The 24,804-nt window shown below is 45.8% G+C and overlaps 1 protein-coding gene across 5 annotated transcripts in view; it reads right to left on the minus strand.

Annotated features, from left to right (window-relative positions):
* Window positions 1–10,438: 10,438 nt before the first annotated feature.
* The window catches only part of LOC121289776 (LIM domain-binding protein 1-like), an 81,425-nt gene continuing 67,059 nt past the window's right edge, over window positions 10,439–24,804 (minus strand). For 2 of the 5 annotated variants that reach the window (XM_041209550.1, XM_041209551.1), the window contains 5 exons: window positions 24,410–24,532; window positions 23,316–23,399; window positions 21,809–21,986; window positions 20,967–21,112; window positions 13,321–15,377 (listed from right to left, as the gene is read on the minus strand). In XM_041209550.1, the coding sequence (XP_041065484.1) occupies window positions 15,156–15,377; window positions 20,967–21,112; window positions 21,809–21,986; window positions 23,316–23,399; window positions 24,410–24,532 (753 nt within the window). In that variant the 3' untranslated portion in view covers window positions 13,321–15,155. The other 3 variants (XM_041209553.1, XM_041209554.1, XM_041209552.1) reach the window with 3 other exon arrangements.

Consider the following 24,804-nt stretch of genomic DNA (forward strand, 5'->3'; position numbering starts at 1 on the left):
CCCACCTTTTCCCCATTGTCCTGCAGATCTTTCCTCTTCTCTTCATTATCCAATTCCCTATTGAAAGCCTTGATTGAATCTGCCTCCACAACACTCTCAGGCAGTGCATTCCAGATCCCAACCATTCACTGCTTGAAAATAGTTTCTTCTCATGTCGCCTCTGGTTCTTTTACCAATCACCTTCAATCTGTGTCCTCTGGTTCTCGATCCTTCCACCAATGGGAACAGTTTCACCCTGACTACATTGTCCAGACCCCTCATGATTTGGAACGCCTCCATCAAATCTGCTCTTAACCTTCTCTTCTGTAAGGAGAACAGTCCCAACTTCTCCATGTCTCCTCATAACTGAAACCTCTCATCCCTGGAACCACTCTCTTGCCAACCAGGTTTCATGTGCTTTAAAAGGCTTTTCTTCTAACTCGTGCTTGTCTTTATATCTACTTTCAACACATTAGCTTCTGCTAGGTGCTGGTTTCCAGCAACTAACATATCATACATACGAACAGACAAATTAGGAGCAGGAGTAGGCCACTCAGCCCCTCGAGCCTGCTCCGCCATCAATAAGATCATGACTGATGACCTCAACCCCACATTCTTGCCTACCCCCAATAACCTTTCACCCTCTTGTTTATCAAGCATCTATCTACCTCCGCCTTAAAAAATATTTTAAAACTCTGCTTCTACCGCCCTTTGAGGAAGAGAGTTCCAAAGACTCACGACCCTCTGAGAGAAAAACTCTCCGCATCTCTGTCTTAAACGAGTGACCCCTTGTTTTTAAACAGTGGCCCCCTAGCACTAGATTCTCCCACAAGAGCAGATATCCTCTCCTATTCAACCTTTCCCTATAAGTCAACCCACGCAATCCAGGTGTTGGTTTAGTAAACCTTCTCTGAACTGCTTCCAACACATTTACATCCTTCCTTAAACAAGGAGACCAAAACTGTACACAGACCTCCAAATGTGGTCTCACCAGTGCCCTGCATAACTGAAGCATAGACTCTCTACTTTTGCACTCAATTCCCCTCGCAATAAACAAGAACATTCTATTAACATTCGTAATTACTTGCTCTACCCGCATAATAACCTTATGTGATTCATGCACTAGGACACCCAGATCCCTCTGCATCTCAGAACTCTGAAATCTCCCACTATTTAGATGTGTTTCTTTTTTATTGGGACACATCTACCCAAACTGGAACTGATATCTGAAACTCTTACCCCTGTCCCTCAACCAATAGGTGATCTAGACATTTGCTCCATTAAGGTGTCAGCTATGACTCAGTTGGTCACAATAACACTCAAGAAGCTCCAGGACAAAGCAGCAATCTTGGGTGGCTCTCCATCCACAAACATTCACTCCCTCCACCACCGACGAACAGTGGCAGCAGTGTGTACCATTTACAAGATGCACTGCAGGAATTCACCAAGGGTCCTTCGACAGCACCTTCCAAACCCACAACTATTACCATCTAGAAGGACAAGGGCAGCAGATAGATGGGAAGACTACCACCTGGAAGCTCCCCTCTAAGCCACTCACCATCCTGACTTGGAAATATATCATCGTTCCTTCACTGCGGCTGAGTCAAAATCCTGGAACTCCCTCCCTAACAGAACTGTGGGTGTACCTACACCACAGGGACTGTAGTAGTTCAAGAAGGCAGCTCACCACCACCTTCTCAAGGGCAATTAGGAGTGGGTAACAAATGTTGGTCTAGCCAGCGACACTCACATCCCATGAATGAATAAAAAACTGCACACTTGCCTCTTTTAGTCACAAGCTTCTGGATTCAAGTCCCGCTTCAGGGTTTGAGCACAAAAATCAAGGCTGATGCTCCAGTGCAGTACTGAGGGAGTACTGTACTGTCAGAGGTGCTGTCTTTCAGATGAGACATGAAACCGAAGCCCCATCTGCCAGCTTGGGTAGATGGAAAAGATCCCATAACACGACTAGTGGCATCAAGGGATATGGGGATGGTGGGGGAAAAATAGCAGTGAGGCAGAAGATCAGCCACGATTGTATTGAATGGTAGAGCAGGTTTGACGGGCAGAATGGCCTACTCCTGCCCTATGTTCCTATTTCGAAGCAAAGCAGTGGGCATCTTTCCGGTGTTGTGGCCATTATTTATCCCTCAATCAGTGTCACAAAAAGCAGATTACCTGGCAATTATCACATTGTTGTGAAAGGACTAGGGCCAGGATTAGGGTTAGAGCTGGGGAGTTTGCTGTATGAAAATTGGCTGTCGTGTTTCGCTCAGTGCAGCAGTGACGACATTTCAAAAATACGTCGTTGGCCGTAAGGGATGCTGGGACGTTCTGGGGTTGGGTAAGTCACTATAGAAAAGCAAGTCTTTCTTTTATTTCTCTTCTACGTGGGCCCTTTGAGGTTGACAGAGGAATGTTGAGGTGCAGGTTGAACTGGTCATGTGTTGGCACAAAGGGTCTGTCTTAACTGGAATAGTGAGCTTCAGAGATGGGAGTCAGTCACATCTCTGATGGTGTAGGTGGCCATGTAGAGTTATTTGTCATGGGACTGCCAAACTCAATGACACTTAAAAGTTGGCAACATTTGGCACTGTTTCAAAGCGGTACTTTGCCTCAGCGCATCTCAGCCTGACCAAAGGCCTGTCCTCAAATTACGGGAATGTGAATGACATGATTGCACAAGGAGGAAGGGATTTTGAAAGGTACTGATCACGGGTGCTCAGTGAGCCTTTCGGCTTTCTGGAACCCCAAATATGTTTCTCTTAACACTAATTTTGACGTTTTTATATAACCCCCAACACCCAATAAATGAATGCCTCTAACTCCTTTTGAGAAGCCATAGGGTGTTTATTGATGATGTTCAGTCTCTGTTCGTGAGTGTTAGAAAAAGATGAGAACATTTCTTTCTCCCCACACCCACCCCCCACCCGCCCCCAACCCCCCACCCCCCCCCCCACCCCTGCCCTTGGCTCATGGGTGAATTGGTGCACGAGCGGATGTAACATACAGGTACAAAGATGCTGGCTGAGCTCAGGGTATATTTTTGCAATATTTAACAGAAAGTGAAAGGCAAGACTTTATTTCCACCCGGTTGTTGAAAATTATATCGCATCTTCCAATCTGTTTGACATTCATTCTGATGATTCTGACCACACTCACTCTGAGCTATCAACTTTTGGAAGCTGAATGGGCGCCAGGGTCTCAGTTTCACAAAGTATGGATCCAAAAGGGAAGAGAGGATGATTCAATATCCAGATAAAGGAAGAAGATGCAACGTGGTAATCTAGCAAGTGTTCCTCTTTCTCATCCACACGCACGCACGTATACACACACACACGCGCACACACATACACACACACACACGTACACACACACACACACACACACACGTACACACACGCACGTACACACACGCGCACGTACACACACACGCACGTACACACACGTGCGCACATACACAAACAAACACACGCACATACACACACATGCATGTATACACACACACGTACACACACATATGTACACACACACAAACACACACTATTTCACCATAACACAATAATGCGGGTGGGAGGTTAACTGTTTTCACCACAAACAGCTAGGGACCAAGTCAAAACATTTGTCAATTCTCACAAAAAACCTGGGCTTCATTTCATTTCAAATCTTTTTCAACTCTTGTGGAGAAAACATGAAGGACAGCTAAGCATTAACTGCCTTCAAATAAGCAGGGTTCATTATGATAGGGCTAGGGTTAGGGTTAGGGATAGGGTTAGGCAAAGGGCTAGGCCTAGGGTTAGGTTTAGGGATAGGGCTAAGGCTGGGGCTAGGGTTAGGGTTAGTGTTAGGGTTAGGGTTACCGTTATTATTAGAGTTAAGGAGAGGTCTAGGCTAGGATTAGGGTAACGATTTATTTTAGGGTTTGGCCTGGGTTGGAGTTAGGGTTAGGTCTATGTCTCGGGTTAGCATTATTGTTAGAGTTAAGAATAGGTTTCAGGCTGGGTTTAGGGTTAGGATTAGGGCTAGTGTTAAGATTAGGGCTAGGGTTAGGATTAGGGCTAGGGTTAAGATTAGGGCTAGGGTTAGGATTAGGGTTAGGATTAGGGATGGGTTAAGATTAGGGCTAGGGTTAGGGCCAGATCTAGTTTGGGGTTAGGGTCAGGGTTAAATTAGGGTTAGGGTAACAATTTACCTTAGCCTCCAGTTAGTGAATACCATTAGTGTCAGAGTTAGAGTTAGGGTTAGGATTAAGGTTAGGGCTGGGTAGGAGTTAGGGTTAGGGCTAGGGCTAGGGTTAGGGTTATTGTTAGAGTTAAGGATAGGTTTCAGATTAGGGTTATGATTAGGATTAGGGCTAGTTTTAGAGCCAGGTTCGAGTTAGGATTTAGGCTAGATCTGGGTTGGGGTTAGGACTAGGGCTAGACAGGGTTAGGATAACAATCTACTTTAGGGTTAGGGTTCCGGTAACAACTTACCTTAGCCTCCAGTTAATGAATACCATTAGTGTCAGAGTTAGGGTTTGGTCTAGCGCTGGGTTGGAGTTAGGATTAGGGTTAGGGTTAGGGTTAGAGTAACAATGCACCATAGCCTCCTGTTAGTGAATATCATGTACGACAGGGCACTGAGGTGCTTCACAAAAATATAATCAGATATCAAGCCAAAGAAAGAAATTAGGAGGGTGATAAAAAGCTTATTAAAGAAGAGTTTTCTGAAGAGTCTTAAAGCAGGGGGGAGAAATGGAGAGATGGAGTGCTCTAGGGAGGGAACTCCTGATCATATAACCTTAGATGGCTGAATCTGCTGCTGCTTGTAGCTACTGCCACCAGGTCTGCTGTCATGGTATGTCATCCTCGCTTGCCTTGCACCATCCTCACACATCCACTGTAGCTCGTCCACAATCACTCTGTGATGCCTGTCGCCCAACGATGCCCAGCTCAACTTCTCTTTCTGCTGCCCTCCACTTCACCCTCTGGAAGAGATCGCTGGAGCCTTTCAAGCCCTGGTCAAATGGCTGAAATGTTTTTTGAATCTTATCACAGGGTGTGGGCTTCGCTGGCTGGGCCAACATTTATTGCCCATTCCTAATTGCCCTTGAGAAGGTGGTGGTGAGCTGCCTTCTTGAACTGCTGCAGTCCATGTGGTGTAGGTACACCCACAGTACTGATGGTGAGGGAGTTCCAGGATTTTGATCCAACAACAGTGAAGGAACAGCGATATATTTCCAAGTCAGGATGGTGTGTGTCTAGGAGGGGAACTTCCAGGTGGTGGTGTTCCTATGTATCTGCTGCCCTTGTCCTTCTAGGTAGAGGTCGTGGGTTTGGAAGGTGCTGTCGAAGGAGCCTTGGCGAGTTGCTGCAGTAGATGGTACACACCGCTACCACTGTGTGCCGGCGGTGGAGGGAGTGAATGTTTGTGGATGGGGTGCCAATGAAGTGGGCTGCTTTGTCCTGGATGGTGTTGATCTTCGAGTGTTGTGGGAGCTGCACTCATCCAGGTAAGTGGAGAGTATCCCATCACACGCCTGACTTGTGCCTTGTAATTGATGGCCAGGCTTTGGGGAGTCAGGCAGTGAGTTACTCTCCGCAGGATTCCCAGCCTCTGAACTGCTCCTGTAGCCACAGTATTTATATGGCTTGTCCAGTTCAGTTTCTGGTCAATGGTAACCCCTAGGATCAAAGGCGCAAAAACACAATCAGACCTTACATACATCCCAGATTAGCAAAGACCATGGGCTCAACCGTAGAATCGGACAGCACAGAAGGAGGTCACTTGGCCCATTGTGCCTGTGCCAGCTCTTTGAGAGATGTCCAACCAATCTCACTGGCCACAGCTTTCCATATAATCCTGAAAATTAGTCCTCTTCAAGCACGTGTCCAATTACCTTCTGAAATTGCCAATGGATTCCTAGGTGTTCCAGGTCTTCACAATTCAGTGTGAACAAATTTCTCCTTATTTTCCTTCGAGTTCCTTTGCCAATTTTTTGAAGCCTATGGCCTTGTTACTGAGCCTCTTACCAGCTTCTCTCTACTTGGCCTATCAAAGTTCATAATTTTGAACTCCTCTATTAAAACTCCCCTTAACCTTCTCCGCTCTGAGGAGAACAAACCCAGCTCCTCCAATCTCCCCATATAACCACACCTCCTCATTCCTGGCAGGATCCTGATGGGCCCCCTTTGCACCCTCACCGCAGCCTTGGCATCCTTCTTAAAGTACGACACACAGAATTGGACACAATGCTCCAGCTGAGGCCAAAGGGTCAATATAGCTCTCTTGCCTCACTGTGCAATCCCCATTTCCAAAGCCAACACATTTATCCGCATCAAACTGCATCTGCCATATGTCTGCCCATTTCACAAGTGTTTGTCCCCACCGAAGTCTACTACTACCCTGTTCACTATTTACAACGTTGCCAAGTTAAGCACCTGCAGCAACCTTCAAAACTGTACTCCCTGCACCCACCCAATGCCAGATCAACTCTGTATAAAAATAAAGTAGTGGTCCTAATACTGAGCCCTAGAGGACCTCACAGCATACTTCCTTGCAGTCAGAAAAACATCCATTCACCACGACTGTCTCCTAACCCATGGCTAATTTTGCACTGTTAAATACCATATGCTTCTATTTTCTTAATAAGTCTGTTATGTGGTACTTGATCAAAAGTCTTTTGGAAATGCACATAGATAACCTCTACCACACCACCTTGATCTATCCTCTCTGCTACTTCATCAAAGTTTCACTTGCTGCTACTATATGATGTAACGTCCCAGGAATAAGACCAGGAATAAGGCATTTGCTTGGATAAATAACAGCCTTTGCTTCTGTGCCAGGAGGATGAGCAGAAATAATTAAGCCAAGGGCAGTATTTTCTTGGGTCCAGCCTGCCCATTGTAAAAACAAAGCTTTACTTGCTAGAGACTTCATTTCTCCAACATTCACCATGCATTGTCCAATTCTACAAACCACCACTTGTCCAGGATTTAAGGGTTTGTGTTCCTGCCACAAAGTCCACAGGCAGTCATGAAGCCAGAGAAACTATAACTGCCTTCATTTTATTCTCTCTCGGTGAACTCCTTCCTCACCTGCCACCATTTCTGACTAAAGGCCTCTTCATCAACCGTTTTTCCCACTCACCATCCCACTTGATGTCCACTTCCTTTCTCTCCATCGTCCTGTATTCTGGCATCGTTCGGACCCAATAAGCAATAATTCTTATGAATAACTTCCAATTACGCTACTTGAATTCATCACGACTGCAAATTTTGTGTAGCCTGGGTGTTGTAAGATAATCTTTAGCACTTTGCTATGATGTTCAAATCATAATTCTTCTTCTATGCACCATGTACTAAGATGGCGTTGGTGACCATGGGCTTCCATTGGATTGGTCCATTCAGCAAAGTACTGCCGTGGGAGTGGCTTGCTGCTGTCTTCTGGCAATATGGCTGACTGGGAAACTCTCCCGCTCTTATCACCTGCCATTGGGTGTATTGGAAGGATAATCAACCTGTTTGTCCATGTTATGAATGCACCTTCTGTAGCTATCAAGTCCTAAAGTGGGACTTGAACCCAGAGCTTCTGGCCCAGAGGTAGGGACATTACCACTGGATCACAAGGCCAGAGCACAGGCTAAAGCAGACAAACACAGATGCACTGCAGATCTGAGTCATTTGGTGGCCTTCCCTTATAATCCAATAACTCCACATCGCAATAGGGCGCACTGAAAGATACAGTCAGCCTGGAGTTTGGTTTGTCAAATGTGACTTGCCTTTAATAGACTTTATTTTTGATTAAAGTGGCTGATTGCAGAGCAGTAGAATACAGGAGACGTAATGCTTGTGGGTTTTCAGCTGTCTCACAGGAAGCTTGTTAGAACACATTTGAAGAAAACGTTTGAATTCGAAGGCAGGTTGATCGAACAGAAACAAAACACTCGAGGTCAATGGGCATGGTTGGGATAAGCATGTATTCAGCGTAACACAAACCCAGACACATGCACACATGTGCACGCAGACACAAATATGTATACGTCCACAAAAAGATGCACACGTGCATTGTCTGTGGCCTTCCTCAGCAGAGGCATGAGCCACTCTTTTAAAAAAAGGAACAACTGAAAAGCAGGAGCTTACAGATCTGCGGACACGATAACCTTTTAGTCAGAACTGGTCTTTAAGCTAGCTTTAACAGTCAGAAAGAAGTTGGTGTGTCACCTCTGAAGCAAGCATGACTAAGTAGGCTTTTTGCAACATTACGTTAATGAGGCTGCAGTGACCTTCTGTGGCGAAGAGAAGAACAGCCAAGTAGTTGGTGACGTCCAATTCAAGTACTTTAAATGCACATCCTAATACATGGAGATACGCACACTGGTCGATCTTTGACAGCAGTGTCCTCAGTAACTTACTTAAGAAAGGATATACTCACGTTAGAAGCAGTTCAGAGGTTCACTAGGCCGATTCCTGGGACGAAGGGGTTATTTTATGAGGAGAGGTTGAGTTATGAGAGGATGGGTCTGTACTCATTGGAGTTTAGAAGAACAAGAGGTGATCTTATTGAAACATATAAGATTCTGAGTGGGCTTGACAGGGTTGACGCAGAGAGAATGTTTCCCCTCATTGGGAGATTAGAACAAGGGGACTCAGTTTACAAAGGGGTCTCCCATTTAAGATGGAGACGAGGAGGAATTTCTTCTCTCAGAGGGTCATTAGTCTGTGGAATTCTCTCTCCCAGAGAGCGGTGGGGGCTGGGTCATTGAATATATCCATGGCTGAGTTGGACAAATTTTGATTGACAAGGGAGTCGAGGGTTATAGGGGAACAGGCAGGAAAGTGGAGTTAAGGCCACAATCAGATCAGCAACGGTCTTATTGAATGGTAGAGCAGGCTCAAGAGACCAAAAGGCCTGCTCCTGCTCCTAATTCTTACAATCTTATTAAATCAATCCCAGTGAGTCTTCGCGTGCAGGATATAAATGGAACAGGGCAAAAGGAAGGTGCAATATTGGAGATCAGTTAAAAAAAAAAATGGGTGAGACAGGTGGAGAGAGGCAAGGCTGGGAACTGGGGAGGAAGGTTAGAAGGCGGAGCATTGTGCCTGGTTGGGGTAAAAGGTGAGGCAGGGTTAGAAGCTGGGAGAAAGGATGGAAGAGTTCAGAGTTCATGGGGGAGGCAGGACAACCAGTGCAAAGGCGGGCAGGGGTTCGGAAAAGCTGCTAGCAAAGGTTGTGAAGCCTACCTAGGCAGCCAGTGGAGACTTGGAAATTGGGCAAAGGTTGACAGAAGCCAGCATAAGAGGCCTGTGTAGTGACACAAGGTGACCATCTGCACAGATACTGCACTATGAGCACAGGGCAGCTTCGGAGCACTAGCCCTGCATTGTTCCAGCAAATTGCCAATACACATGATGAGCTCAATGTCGGTGGGACCACATTCTTTATCACTAGTCTTCCTTTTAAGCATTGCATTATACCACAAGAGGGCATAGGAGGACATTAACAAACTGGCAGAATAGGTAAATCGTTGGCAAACCAAGTTCAACAGATAACTGTGAGGTAGCACAATTTGATAGGAACAATAGGAAGTTCACTTATTACCTGGAAGATCAAGTCTCAGTGGAGTAGGGAGGCAAGGAGATCGCAGAGTACAAATACATCAATCACTAAATCTGCGCCACAGGTCAACAAGGTCATTAAAAAAAAAACAAGCACTGGGCTTTATTTCCAGAGGGATAGAATTGAAAAGTAGAGAAGCTATGCTAAACCTGTACTGAATCTTGGTTAGACCACATTGAGAGCGCTGTGTGCAGTTCTGGTCACCATATTATTAAAAGGATATAGAGGCACTGGAGAGAGTGCAGAGATTTACAATTTTATCCCAGAAATGTGTGGGGATAAATATCAGGAAAGGATTGACAGCTGGGTTTCTTCTCTCTTGACTCCTCTCTTGAAAAAAGGCAGCCGAGAGGGTGACCTAATCGAGGTCTTTAAAATTCTGAAAGGTTTTGATTGAGTGGATACAGAGAGAATGTTTCCTCTTGTGGGGAAGAGCAGAACTAGAGGTCGTCAATATAAGATCGTCACCAAGAAATCCAATAGGGAATTCAGGAGAAACTTCTTCACCCAGAGAGTGGTGAGAATGTGGAACTCGCTACCATAGGGAGTGGTTGAAGTGAATACTATCTATGTATTTAAGGACAAACATATGAGGGAGAAGGGAGTAGAGGGTTACGATGGTAGATTTAGATGAGAAAAGATGGGAGGAGGCTCGAGTGGAGCATAAATACCAGCAAGGACTGGCTGGGCCGGACGGCCTGTTTCTGTGTTGGATATTCTACGAAGTGTCACTGAAGCAGTCCTTCTGCCTCAGACACAGTTCTGAAAGCAAAAGTACCCCACGCAGGCGGCAGAAACAAAGATCTAATGGGGTTAAATGGAGGCAAGTAGGGATAAAGAAAGAATTGTCAGGCACATGTAGCTGAGAAAAGTATTTTATTCAAATAGCTTAACAATTTGTGATGGGTCAAACCAACAAGAACCCGAGGTTTTCATCTGTAGTGATCTGGTACAAAAGGACGTAACTTTATTTTACACATGTTACATATTCAGAAAAGTATGCCTGCCACTTATGTAAGTGCTTACAGGTCAAAAGTCACCCAGGATTTCACAGCTTATTTTTAAAAAAATGATGAAAAATGTACACATTACAGGTCAAATTCAAAACAAATAAGAACACACGCTAGGGCCAAAGGATTGCCTTTAATCCAGGGCTTCATTGCCGTGATGTCTATTATTATCCCTTCACTGGCTCTCTGTCTAAAGCATGATTAGGATTATGATTGTGGGCAGCCCTGTCCATGGTACATGCACTCTGGTTTCAAAGTGCAATGTATTAACACTTTTGAAAGGAGAACATGCCTTCCATCCATTCCAGCCTAAACCTGCACACCTATTGCCCTCAATGAGGCCTGAAAGAATACCACACCTGGACACCAACCACTCTACAGGATATCCAGAAACATGGATAAACCTGACCACTTTCAGAGAGAGGAACATCGGGGGTCAAAGACTTAAATGAGACTTGTCTTATGTAATCTTTAGCAAACAGTTAAACGGACAGTGCCGTACTATCCAGCAGTAGTTATCTGCAGGGTTAGCAGAAAGCACTGACCTCGTGCAAACCATAATGCAGGTAACTGGTTTAGAGACATCATTTTTGGTCAACAGTATTAAGCAGGGGTTCATGATGGTTGCAAGTGTTGGGGGCAGTCATGTTAAGTATGACTGTCAGACGGTCACAGGCTTCCTACCAAAGAGCAAACACACAACTCCTCTCACTGACACACTGACACAATGGAGTTGACTTTTACACTAAAGCCCCTGGCACTGGACAGAACACACATAACAGACTGTATGTGTACTGCATTTTCAATCTGATAAGTTGCCCACCAACCTTATCGAACTCACAGGGCCCACCCCGATGAATATCTGGTGATAATATCACACGAGCAAAAAGGAAAAGGGTAATTCCGACAATCAATAAAAGGGTGGCGAGGTTTCAGGAGGTAAAAAGGTAGTCTGGCAGTTTAAGTATTTCACAAGGGTCAACCAACTGTTAATGATACTCCAAGCCCTCTCACCCCTTGCTCTGGACACTGTATCATATATTCCTCCCTACAGATAATAAATGGCCAAACGTGGGTCCTTTTGCACTCAAACGCTTTTACCTGTATCTCTTACCGAGGGCTGAGCATTAAGGGATAAATCTCTGACTGTAAGACACTTAAGCATACAAACTATACATAATGTACTCAACTTGCTTTCTAATGGATCCCTTCCAACACCTAAAAGCTATATACCTTAATTGGCTTCAAGGGGAAGAAATTCAGAACTATTATTCTTCACAGAGACTCACTCTCAAAGGTTCCTAACACGACATAAAGATGCCATCCCGGGGATAGTAATCCCGACCAACACATCAGGACAACTTGCTGAAGAGATTGTGGGTACAGTTACTAGCTTGGTGAAGGGATTGGCCTGAACAGTCATGAGGTGCTGCTGCCCACTGTGCTCCTAGGTATGACTGCTGGGAGGACCCATCCATCTGCTGCAGAGAATTGGGCACGGCTCGTCAAACATCTGGGTACATTTATTAGATGCCTCTCGTGACAGAGCCCACATTCAAACGATACAGTGATTTGAGAGCTCAACCGAAGCTGCACAACAATGTGTTTAGGTGCAAAAGTCAGCCCCAGACCCCAAACTACAAAGGCAAATGCAAATTAAGTCATAGACATTCAATCAAACACAAGAGACTGTGCACAGAGAGTCTCATTGCTGTTGCTACACATTCTAAGCCTTCTCCCATCGCCTGGGTACATAAGTAATGACAGCGCTCAGGAATGGAGGTTGGGGGGGGGAGGTGGGGGTAGTGGGGGCGGGATGTGCAGAAGGTTTGAAAGTTCCACTGGCCGACTGATTGGAGTGGCGCTGCCACTTTCCGAGTGTTTGAAATCCTTGTACAGGCATTTCTTTTCTTGGGTAAACTTGCCTTCCTTTAAACCAACTCGGAGCAAACAGATCTTCAGCACAGAGGGGGCAGGAGGGGGTGGGGGAGAGAAAAAAAACAAGAGTTCTGAAGCCTGTTAACCTGTCTGTTCTCTCCACAGCAGCCGTCTCTCCAGCATTTTCTGCTTTTGGTTTATGGAAAGAATTGCATCCAATTTTGACAAAAAAATGAACAGAAAGCAGCTAACACCACTCGATTGCGCCTCAGCATGGTGACAGGAACCTTCTGCACAGCTCAACAAACACGACAACTGTACAGTCAGCATTATATAACCCTACACAGTATTCATCCTGTCATTTAGTGTACGTGGTTCAGGTAGTGGTACATTCATAGCAACTGGACAGACACTCCCTCCGTGCATTTACTTCACCACTTGTATTCACCATACTTTCCCCGATTTCTCTCTCGCAATCGGGCATGACATGAACTGCATTTCAAATGTTCCTTTAAATGAATTAATCTTTTTTTTTGTGTCTCCCAACACAGCCTGCGTGACAGGAAACAGGACAATGGTTGTTCGAGTTGTGCAGTGGGCTGGCCCTCCCGGACACCATGCTGTGGACTGACCGGACACAGTTCAGCATCCACAATCCTCCAGGTAGCGAGTCTCCAGATCTCAGCCTAGCAGTTGCCAGGGAGACGGGGTGAGTGGCGGCCACTTGGATTAAACCCTGAACCGTTCTCGCACACCTCTGAGCTGCCGGTCAACCGCGACAATGACGGAGGCCATGGGATCAGGGCTCTGTCCTCTCAGCCTAAGAATGGTGCATGGTGTGGAGGATCTAAACAGAACGGGAGAAATGAAAAAAAAAAAATTACCAAAAAAAAAAAAGCCTTTCCAATGCATATCTCCTCAGCCTTTCTGGAATTCCTGAAAATCCCATCAAATGCCCAAACTTCCATACCTGCCGAGGTGGTAGGCGGAAGAGGCACAGGTCCCACTAGAACAGAGCGGGCCCTCTGCTGTGACAAATTTATAGCCCATGTTGTTTTTGAACAGGACAAAACGACTGCTGGAAATGTCTGTGTCACAGGTAGTGCTCTCTGCTGCACAGTTTGTTCCCAGCGATTTAAGAACTCGGCGAGTTTTTTTTTAAAAAAAAAACTCATCAATCACAGGTTTTGACAACAGGGAGAAAACCAACTTTGATTCAAGTAAACTGCACAGCGCAAAGGTCAATCTGTGCAAGGCAATCAAATCAATTCATTATCAACTTCACGTTTACAGTGTCGCACGACACACACACACTCACTCAGCAACCAGCACAAAACAGAAATATAAATATCAGTTGATAGCAGGGCAAAAGGTAAGTGCATTAATTCAGAGCTGCAGTCAAGGCTAAAGCCAAACCCCACTCACTCCAGCCATTGAAAAAGGTGGCCAGGTCCTACTCGAAGCTCTAGCACACTCAAGAGAGCATTCCCTGATATCAGGCTACACAGCTGTGTTAAATGCAGGAAGGAAACCATCGAGAGCTCCTTTTAACGTTGAACTCTCTGGGAAGAAAATCTGAGCTCACCATGAGGGATAGACTATTGAATCGTATCTGCTAGTCCTGGCTCCTTTGGATAATGCACTTTAAAGCTTAGCACAAAGTGCATTCTATGTTGTCACAAAGAGGTGGGGTTTAAGCTTGGTGCTTTCACATTTTGAAAAGAAAAATTAGAAATTTCATTCAATATTTAAGATGGCGATGATTTCTGTTTCTTTATGACTGGTTAATGATCATCCATTAAAAACAGCAAGTTTTGCACATGCAAAATATTAACTCTACCAGGTTTTATTAATTCTATGCAACTGAAAGATATTTTGGGGGAATGAAAGGTTCTTGTCAACGTACCAAGTGCACTTTCAATGCCTGTGCCAGCCTTTTGCTGTATGAAACCGGAAGGAAAGCACTTCATAAGGAAGGATTGATAAAAGACCATTTGTTCAGTCTAGTGAGCTCAGTCCAGTGCATGACTATGCTTACTACATACTAACACGTTTGAACTAATCCCTTTTCCAGAAGAGGCTCCAGTGAACCTATCAGCAAGGCTACAGTTCAAACTCAAAGCCCCTGCTGAACCGGCCACCATGCTAACATCAGAGTGACTGAGCTGGTCACTTTCCTTCTAACTTGCTCCCTTTCCCCTCAAACTTTCAATCGCGCTGGCTCTTGCAGGGGTCCAGTTCCATGGACGTTGATGAAGAATCAAGGAGATTTCCTTGCAGGTAAGCCTGGGTCGTAGCTTCTGGCTAACTGTTCAAACATGGAGCCCAGTCTGATCGTATGCTCAAACAGTGTGCTCTCTCTCACACATACATACATACACACGCACGCACGCGCACACACACTTTCAGGAGTCCATACAGAGCAGGGAGCATGTCTTTCATGTTCTTAGCCCACAGAAGGATAGGCAAACTCATAACAGGGCTGTGGCCTAGACCAATTTACCTCCTAATAGGCTGCAGTTGCATCTAAAGACGTTTAATACACTTACTTTTTTTTGCCCTGGATCACTGTTCGAGAAGCATTTGTGTTCACAATGGAATACCTGTTTGTGCCAGGCTAGGGCTTAAACCTCCGAGTGCGTTTCAGTCCCTGCAATTCTGAAATGGTTATTAAAGCTCTCGGCCTCGTTACTGAGACGTGGGGTTATCAGACTTGCTCTCCTGGCTTGACGGCGGTTTACTGCTCCAAGGGCTGCCAGTCCCCAAGGCGGGCAAGTTACGGAAGTCGTCCTCGTCATCGAGACCATTGGCTGCATCATACTGGCCGTTCTCTAACCGCGTGATTAGCCGCTCATCCTCGTCACCGAGATCCCCACCCATTAGTGCTGGCTCACCCACAACCATAACGTCCTACAACAGGGTAGGTCGCAGCGATTAAACCACAGCAAAGAAGACAAGCAGAAAAGAATCTGTTTCCCCCACACTCAACGCCGCACCGCTTAAAGCATTTTACTTGAATGTAACCCCGATAATTCTGCACGGCTGGCTGGAATGGGAGAGCAGCAGAGCTTAAGAGTTTCTGCCTTCGTTCACTACTAGGGCTTACAGGAGCAAGTGAAAGGCCACAGGATATGTTGAATGCCTGAACTGTGAGCGAGCGCAGTATTTAAAATCAGCCACCCCCCCACAGCCTTTTCAGAGCCCACGTTAACTAACCCCAAATTTGCATCAATTTCAACTCTAATTTCCCTCTTGCTCAATTCAGAGGGGTTATGATATGGGGTGCTAAGCGACTCGAGGGGTAGAGCATCAGATCCCAGGCAGAGGGCCACAATCATCTGCATCACAACGACCACACTCACCTCTCCACAATCAAGTTTAAAACTGGGACGCTAAGAGGGCACTTTACAAAGGTGATAGATTCGAAAGTCGAACCCCATCCCAATTGTATAACAATAGTGTGTAGTTCAGAATGCTGTCCTTGCTTTGCTGAGTGCAGTACTACACTTGAACTGCGGGAGAGCCCACAGAATATGAAGTTAAGTGTAAAAAGATTCTTCCTCTAGCCAGTTTAAGAAAATGCTAAGACTTCTGCTTCCTTGTCCATGTCCTTAACTCTGTGCTCATGTTAAAGTGACAATGCCATGCCAGTGGGAGGCACACCAACAGCTAGAAACTGGTGCACTGAAAAGAGAACCTGAGATTTAACATTAAAATCCAGTTGACAGAGATGACTGAATTTTCACAAGTATGAGTGGGAAGCTAGGCAGGCTTCCAGGTAACTCTTGCTGGCCTTTGAGTCGCAAAAGCGTTCAGTAGGTAAGATGACTGCCCATGCCACCCACAGGCAGCGAGAATTGGACACAATTCCTTATCTATGCCGCCCACAAGAGGCCAGGATTCTTGTCCACACAGATGACTGTAGACAAGAGTATGCAGTGGCTACAATTCCTGTCTATGGTAGGATGGGCAGTGTGGCAAGTCTCCTCTTTGTGCTGCTCATACCAAGAGCTCACAGAGGGCACCATTCCTGTCCAATCACCTACAGCAGACCAATGATGAGCCATCTTTAGTTTTCACCCTTACAGAGACTACTGAGGAGGTGCCCTGACTGCTTTTGATCCTTGATGCTACACCAATCTTTCACTTCCAACCCACGAGTGACTTCCATGCTATCCAAGGCACACACTGGGCAGTAAAATGTTTTGCCAAGGTAATATCAAGTGACTCGGGCACATCTGTTGCCAAACGTTAAAACTATATTCAGACAAGGGCACTATACTGGCTTGAAACAGCTTGGATCCTAAGTTTCTCAATGTTGCCAGTCCTTAATGGAACCAACATGCCCCCCTTCCCCATTCAAGTGTAGGTTTTAAGAAGGACACAGCCCAAAAGACAAATGCTGCCTTTACTATTAGCTAGATATAATTAGTGCTCCATTTACAAATCCTCCCCATTCAGTTACACAGGCAACTTTCAGGGAGTCAGAGCCAGAATATTAATCTTGTTCTTAAGGATATCTTTATGTGAATATCTCCAAGGATTGCTGCTATAGAAATGCCTTTTCTATTGGTAAGCAGCTCAGGTCTGCTTCCTCAGTAAATAGGTTCTAAATGCAGCCAGGTTTTCCTTGCTGATCTAAAGCAGTGTTATGTTCTGACTGACCCTTCCTCTCTTGTTGACAGGGGCAAAGTTTTCAAACCTCGAAGTAAAACTGCCCAACGGGCTGTGATGGTTGGTTTTGGGATGCGTGTGCGCACAAGGTGACCCCAGATCGATAGCTCAAACTTGCCAAACGATGGGCAGTCCCTCTCCCCTCTCTGCGGCAGCGTTTCAGGATGTCTGTTTAGGGTGTGCCGGGGGCACAGGCTTAAGAGGTTAGCACCTTACACCCATCACAGCAACACATTGATAATTCCTCGTGCAACTTGACCATTTTTACCCATACCCGTTCGATGTTCGTTTCTTCCATTAATTTGTATAGTGGGGGGAGGAGGGGGTGCTGCCTTGTTTGAACGTGGGGGATATCGATGATCTGAACATCCTCCCTAATCTGACTCTTGTATAAACCTCAACCCCCACTTCCTTTGAGTAAGGTTGCTTTGTACCTGCTCTGGCTCTGGGGTGGGCGGGGGGAGGGGGTTGTTGTGTGGCTATTTATGCTCATAATTGTGGGCATTCTGCCTTCTTAAACTCTGTAAAACTGTAAAGAGCTATATTGCACACGAATTTTGATGATTGTCCATTGTGAAGTAATCCATTTTTTTTAAAAAAGCAAAGCTTAATTACACTAATTACTAGTCCAAATCTGACTTGAAAACTAAATGATCTCAAATTTGTACAAAATTTATTGTTTACCATAATAATTTGTTTCAGTAATTACTAACGTCTTTTGGGAACACTGCATAACCTGAGCTAACAGTTTATTGGTGAAATCGGAGAGGACAAAATCCAACATTAGAATAGCCCAGGCCTCAGGGTTACTACCAAACAACCAATAACAACTTTGTTCAATTTTTTTAAAAAGGGGGCTTCTTACAAAAGCAAGGAACATTAGCATTTAGAGTCTGCTCCTCAAAGTGCAGTGTTCAACGTTTTGGGCTGCTCATAACAATTTTTCTTTCCCATTACCAAGCCAGGCAGGGATAGAATCAAAGGCTGGTTGGATTCAAGGAAAAGGGCTCATCAAAGATAAGATTCTGGGAAATCCTAATAGTACTAATGCATTGCCTTCTGTTAAACAGATCTAAAGCACCCCCACCTCCCGTCCAATATCTAAGACACGGAGGGTGAGATGGAAACCAATCTTCTCAGTTTTCTGCCTCAAGACCCACTTATTACCTAGTATTGTCCTACTTTGGCCTACACAGGGTGTGAGAGTTGCAGGGTTACAATCCCAAACCCCTTTTTTTTTAGCCCAGCAAGTTACTCTCAGCCTGAACCTGCAAGAGAAGAGGGCACTCTTAAATCAAAGGCTCATCTTGCCAAACTCATTCTCTACCTACTCACCACATGCAAATCTTCAGCAGAGATTTTTCATTGGATTTTTTTGTTTTTTTTTTAAAAAAGGACGAATTCTACCACAACTTTTCTCTTTTTTTTAAAAAAAAGTCAGAACTTATTCAAAACAAAAATGCCGAAACCTGCTGTGTTCTTTAACGTAGCCTTGGTATTATAGCCACTTTTCCAGGCTCTGAATTGAAGGCCTGAGCATGACCACAGCTTAATCAGCAATGGGGCCAACACTGCACAGGAGGCAATGCCACTTAGTCTCCAATGCACTGAACACTTACTCATTACTACCGTATCGACCTCAGTACCAAGGTATTAATAGTCACAACTGAGCAACAGGTGCTACTGACCCAGAGCGAAGGCATTATCTGCACTTGAAGAACTAATCCTCCCTCCCCCACAGCACCACCACCCACCCCCCCGCCCCCCCACCCCCACCCCCCACCCCCCCGACGCCCCCGTCGTACAGTCGTACAAACTGTGCTTCGCTCACCCAATTTTGGAAGTGAGGGGGGTTGTTGGTGGTGGAGAAAATTCTTCTCCCACAATAAAGAGGTAGGCTGGCAGCAATCTTAACCCATCGCAGTGACAACTCAAATGATCCACGAGCCTCACTGCAAGCCGAGTCTTTAAGCAGCATGGTCACTCAAATCCAGGACTCTCCAACTTCCCTCCAAGCTGAGCAACCACCAGTCAGACCACACACTCCGGGGCTCAGTTTATCAGCCCTCCCGCTGCCCAACGCCATCAAATTAATCTCCATAGAATGGGGACCATTTTCCAACTTTAGGCTTCCGAGGTCACCTGATCGACATCTGGAACTGAAATAAATCCCTGACACGGGGCTGGACTTCAAGACAGGGAGATATCACTGGGACAATGCAGAGTGATGTGGGGAAATCATGGTCAAGGTTCAATACGGTAATTTGAAGCAGCGATTCAGCATTGCCTCAAAGGAAATCTCCACGAACACTTGAGATTTTCCAGTAAGGGAGAATGTCAAAATGTAAAGAACACAGCAAGTCACTGCACTGAAAACAGATACTTCTCCACAAACCCTACTCCCCAGACCCTAAAACAGTCAGGGTTAGAACTAGTCAAATCACCGTATCAGAGACAGAGAGGAAAGCAGCAAAGTGAAAGGGAAGGGGTACTGCAAGAGCTCGCTGACAGCTCCCCCTACAACCACAAACAGGCCAACGTGGTCTAAAGTGACAACTACATCCAAAACACAAGAAGCCACTTGTCAAATCGAACGGCCACCAGAAGGCACCTCAAAGGTGTCAAAATATATTCTCGCCGGTCTATTGGCCAGTTGGCTTCACCATTCTTCAGTCCAAGAATGGGAACTCAGCCAAGGCGCTCAAACCCGGCCTTGAGCCCAGCAGACCTGTTTACACAGCACTTACACTAATGTTTACCGCCCTCATTTCATTTGAACGCAACTCCAAAAAAGGGTCAGGGTTGTTCCTGTCCGAATGACTGAGTTAGGGCTGGCTTTCTAAGGGGCATTCGAGGTTATGGCATTGTACGTTTTAAATGGAAAATAAGAGACTCTTCATTCTGCTGGATGTTGTATCACTCTGGTTTTGTCTCAAAGCTTTCTCTAGCAAACTCTCCTGCTGCCCTTCCTGGCTCTATCCTTGCCAAGCTCATGTCAAATTCCAGCGTGGGGCACACGAGCCCACCCTTCCTCAGCTCCCTGTGCCCAGGAAATAACCCGAGGGCCACAGCTCTAAATTCATGGTCTAGCTACCAGCCCCCACCATCCCCATTCAGACCCCTCCAACTGCATATCTCACTCAGGCCGCGTTCCACCACCACCCCCGCCACCCACCTCCCGCAACACCAGCTTATTCCTCGCCCTCCTCTGCTTCACAATGCTCTTAATGCCTCCCTTCTCTGGCAGCCCCTCGCCCACACCAACCCCTCACCTCATTCTCTGCCTGCGCAAAGTGAGGCAGCAACGCCAGTGGGATGTTGGCAGTGGCTAGCGTTAAAAGCGATCACTGTGTTTTCTAGTCCTGGCTGCCTGACTGCCAGTTGGCAGCCACCATTTCTGCTCCCACAGGGTTGTGAATGTCACCCATCTATCAGGGCTCCCCGCCGACGTGGGGCAACTGTCCGCCAGAGATCCTTTCCCACCGGAACCAGCTTATGATTTATCCGGGCCACCCAAGCCTGGAGATAAAACTGGACAGGCACTACCAACAGAAAGTACGAGGGAAAAAAAAACCTCCCTCAATCCAGTCGAAGGGATAGAAAAACATGAGTGGACCCCCCCCCCAACCAAACCCCCCTGTCCCCCTCCCTCCCCCGCCGGGGGCAAACCGTAAGCCATCTCCACATTACTCGCAGGCTGCCCTGACGGGGAACTCCAGGCTCTCCCCAAGGTCTGTGTAAAGAGGCCAGCTGGCTTCGTGGTGTCAGTGGCAATCACAGAGACAATGGTTTAACCGACAGAGAGAGAAGGATGCTCACAGGTACCTGAGTGGACAGGTTGAAGCCTGCAGCCGGGCTGCTCTTCTTCTTGCTGCCTCCGCTGCTGCTGCTGGCTGGGCCCGCGCCAGACGTGTTGCCGCCGGACTGCTTCCTCTTCCGCCGCTTGGCCGTGGGCGGCCGGACCGGTTCGGCTGCGTGAAAACAGGGCGGAGAAAAGTGAAGGCGAGGGGCAGTTTTGGAATTCCAATGGACAGCAGGTCTCTCTCTGTTCAAACATGGAGGCACTCCGCCCGAGCACACACTGTCCTCTGTGTGTGTGTGTGTGTGAGCGTATGAATCAAAAGATTCTGACTTTGCCCTCACCCTCAAAAGCAACAGCAGGATGTGCACTTTTTGCCACGATCAACGACCTACCAATGAAGTTACAGGAACAGGCCTTTTGAAGCACAAGTGCTAAAAACACTATTTTGTTCGTAGGTCGGGAATTAGCGATGAACAGGAATTCTCTTCACCGTTGCTAATTAGGAATTTCTAAACCCTTGGGCTTCATGTATACCCCTTGCTTTCAGCAAATGGGTCAGAAGTGATCAGAGGCGAAAGCCCTTGTTTCGCAGTCTCACTTTGCTGGCTACTGTCCCATGCTAGGAGCTGTGTTGTACTTAGTCCTACAGAGCTGGCTCTGCCGTGTACAACATAGCGCCGACTCTAGCCTGTGCTGCAACAGGTAATGTAGCGTATTGGCTGGGCCATGTTGCAGCACGTAACTTGCAGGACACAGTCTGGTTTTTAGGGGCTACTGTACTTTCAGCTGTAACGTGAGTTGAAAGTAGTCTTCACCTTTGGCACTTCTGAAATATATAAACGTTCCTTTCTGCTGGTTTTCCCACCTGTTAGAGCACGTGACAGGCCATCTCTGCACCGCACCCCCCTCAGCCTCTTACCAGGAGGAGCGACCATTCGTTGCCACTTCTGAAACAGGCAGGTCTTCAGGCAATCTCGAGGGCTCAGGTTATAGGTTTTGTGTCTGGACATCAGCTCCTGCATTGGCTCCAGAATGACGCAAAGCTAGTTTGAGGAAACAGGTTAAAAAAAAATCACACAAATCAGCCCGCGAATCTGACTTTTAGCTCTAACAGTTAACCTGTCTGATCTGTGAGCTCAGAAATGGATCCTGAATAATCCCTTGCTGCAACTTCCACTAATTTGTATTCCTGACATATCATGATCATGTAGGGCAAACACCAAGGGGAATATTTTCAGTTCCTTGGTGGTACAGAACTTGAATCTTGCTGAAAAGAGAGACATATTGCCAAAGCTTTCCATCTTGCACTCGTCAGGACAATTGCAATGGCAACACCTCAGCCAATCAGAGTTGACGTGCCAACCAATCAGCACCAACCAATCAGCACCCTTTTCTCCTGTAGTATAAATTGTTGTGATTGTTTGAAATTTGGCATTCTTGCATTTGTCCTGATAAGTGCAAGACAGGAAGTTTCGGCAACAGGTCTCTCTCTTTGGGAATACTTTCCAGATAACATGTCAGGAGAGATTATTGTAAGCTTTTTGAACAACCCCAAGATTTGAAAGAGCACATGCGATACTCTCTACCTTACTCATCTTCACAGCCAAAAAAATTATCCTTCTTCAAAATGTTGGCACTGTTTGTTCAAAGTATCACCCCTTTATATAGAAGAAAGTTATTCTCTTCTTAGCTATTTTATTGCCCACCAATGTAGCCCCTCAAGCAACTCCTTCCCTCAATGTTTGTAATTAGACAATGTCCCAGAGCAGTTCCATTGCAAAGAGCGGATCCATCAAGAGATGGGAGTTTCTCATCGAGGTGAAGATAAAATTGATATTTTTATAAAACAATGGCGCAGTCTGGTAGGTAGAAAAAAAAAGTACCCTTTTCACAAAATATTAAAGGACATTAGTAAGCTTCATCACCCAAACCCAACACTCTCATGTCTAACTGCCCAGTTACTTTATTTCAGTTTTCAAAGATGGTTTATCTTGTAATCAGACACCACACAGTCAAATGTTTGCTAGTTACTGACTGCCAAACTGGAACTAGCCAATAGATGGCATCCCACTACTGCGCTACAAAAAATGTACACTAGTGTTGCAGACAGTTTTAAGCCCTGTCAGGTTAGCAACAACACAGTTAGAAGGATAAAGCTCCTTCAATACTGCCTTGACAAACACTGTGAGGTTAGGATACAGAGAAGGGAATAACTGCCTTCCTATTAACACTCACCAGCTGACCTTAAAGGCATGCAATGGCAGGTTCATACCAACTCAACACATTCTTAAAGAGAGAGAGCAGAGTTGTACACCAAAGCGGCCTTCTGTTTATTTTCAGCTATGGATTCCCTGCTTAGACTTCATACTTACTCTGAGGTAGTTAAGGGTGAAGTTTGTGAGGCCAGAGCGGGTGATGCTGTTGGATAACTGCTCCAACATCGGAGGATCCTGGGCCTATAAAAAAAAACTGTGATTATGGCAGGAAAATTGATGGAGAAAGGGGGCTTTTGTTGGGACGGAGAATCATTAACCGCCTAACGCTTATTTAGAGCAAATAACATTAGTGACATAGAAAAAAACATTACACTTCCATTTTGCAATAATTAACTTATCACTGGCTGCAATCAAAGTAAATCCTTTCACAAAACAGGCCAATTTTTATCACTACAATGAGCCGGTTTGAAATGTTTTTTGTTAAATTAGCATGCTCAGGTAGACAAATATGAACTTAGCCACGTCTTGCAGTCGAATTATTCAGGGAGCTCAGAACAATCTATTACCTGGGTCGGAGAAATAATGCATAGCTGCTGCTTTCCCCACACGCATCCTAAGTGTTGAATTTGTACAAGGACTGTGGGAGCCTGTGCACATCTAGGGCTGCTCAGCCTCAGCACACAGTTTAGTAACTCTGTACAGATTTCATCAAGCACCCAGTCCACACTCTGATAAGCATCAAACCACCTCTTGCAACTTTGCAGCTCCAAAGAGCCAGCACAGGCACGACAGGGTGAATGGCCTCTGCTGCACAGTATGATTGTATCACGAGCTCTGAGCTACCCGACAATCATTTTGCAAGTGGAGCAGGCCCTTATTTTGGCTGCTGGTACCCAGCCAGCTGACTGGCAGGAGATACCATTACCAATTTGCTCGATGACATAATTCCACTCTAGAAGGTAGCAAAACATCAAGGAGAAATGTAAAGGGTAAGATACATAAACATCTGACAGAAATTAAATTGCATTTATATTTTTTTCGCCCTTGGTGTCCAGAAACAAAACAGCTGCCAATGAGAAAGGAGTGAGATTCTTTGGCATAGCAGAATCAGGCTTGTTTTGTAGTGGGAAAGATAACAAAGGTTGAGGCGCTAGCTAGCTAACCCATTAAGGGCAACAGTTTATCCAACTGTATATGGAGGCCAAACAGTTGAGGGAGATTAATTATTTAAAGAAAACTCAGATACTCACGTGCGTTGCAAGGATACTGCGTGACAGCAGCTCGCGATTTTGCCTGATGTTAAAATGCCAATTTTTGATACGCATTAAATCATCGAAGGTGAACTCCAGGTAGAGGCGGCCTTCCGTGTTTACCTGAGACGGGAGACAAGCACAAGCTGAACTCTCTCTCTCTCAATCCACCTGGGTACCGTTTACCGTAGCTATGGTCCTTCACCGAATTCCCTCTCTTCAGCTTCCTGAATTCCTAATCTGCCATCCACAGGCTGAATTCCCACCCGACAACGTTGCACCATAGAAATCGGGATTCGCAGCCTTTCCATCTTCCTGTAATCCTCTGCGTGGTGAGGCTGGACCCTTCAATTGGAGTTCTCAATTAAAAAGTCTAAAACAAATCGCTAAACTAG

Source organism: Carcharodon carcharias, chromosome 17, assembly GCF_017639515.1.
Source record: "Carcharodon carcharias isolate sCarCar2 chromosome 17, sCarCar2.pri, whole genome shotgun sequence".
NCBI lineage: Eukaryota > Metazoa > Chordata > Chondrichthyes > Lamniformes > Lamnidae > Carcharodon > Carcharodon carcharias.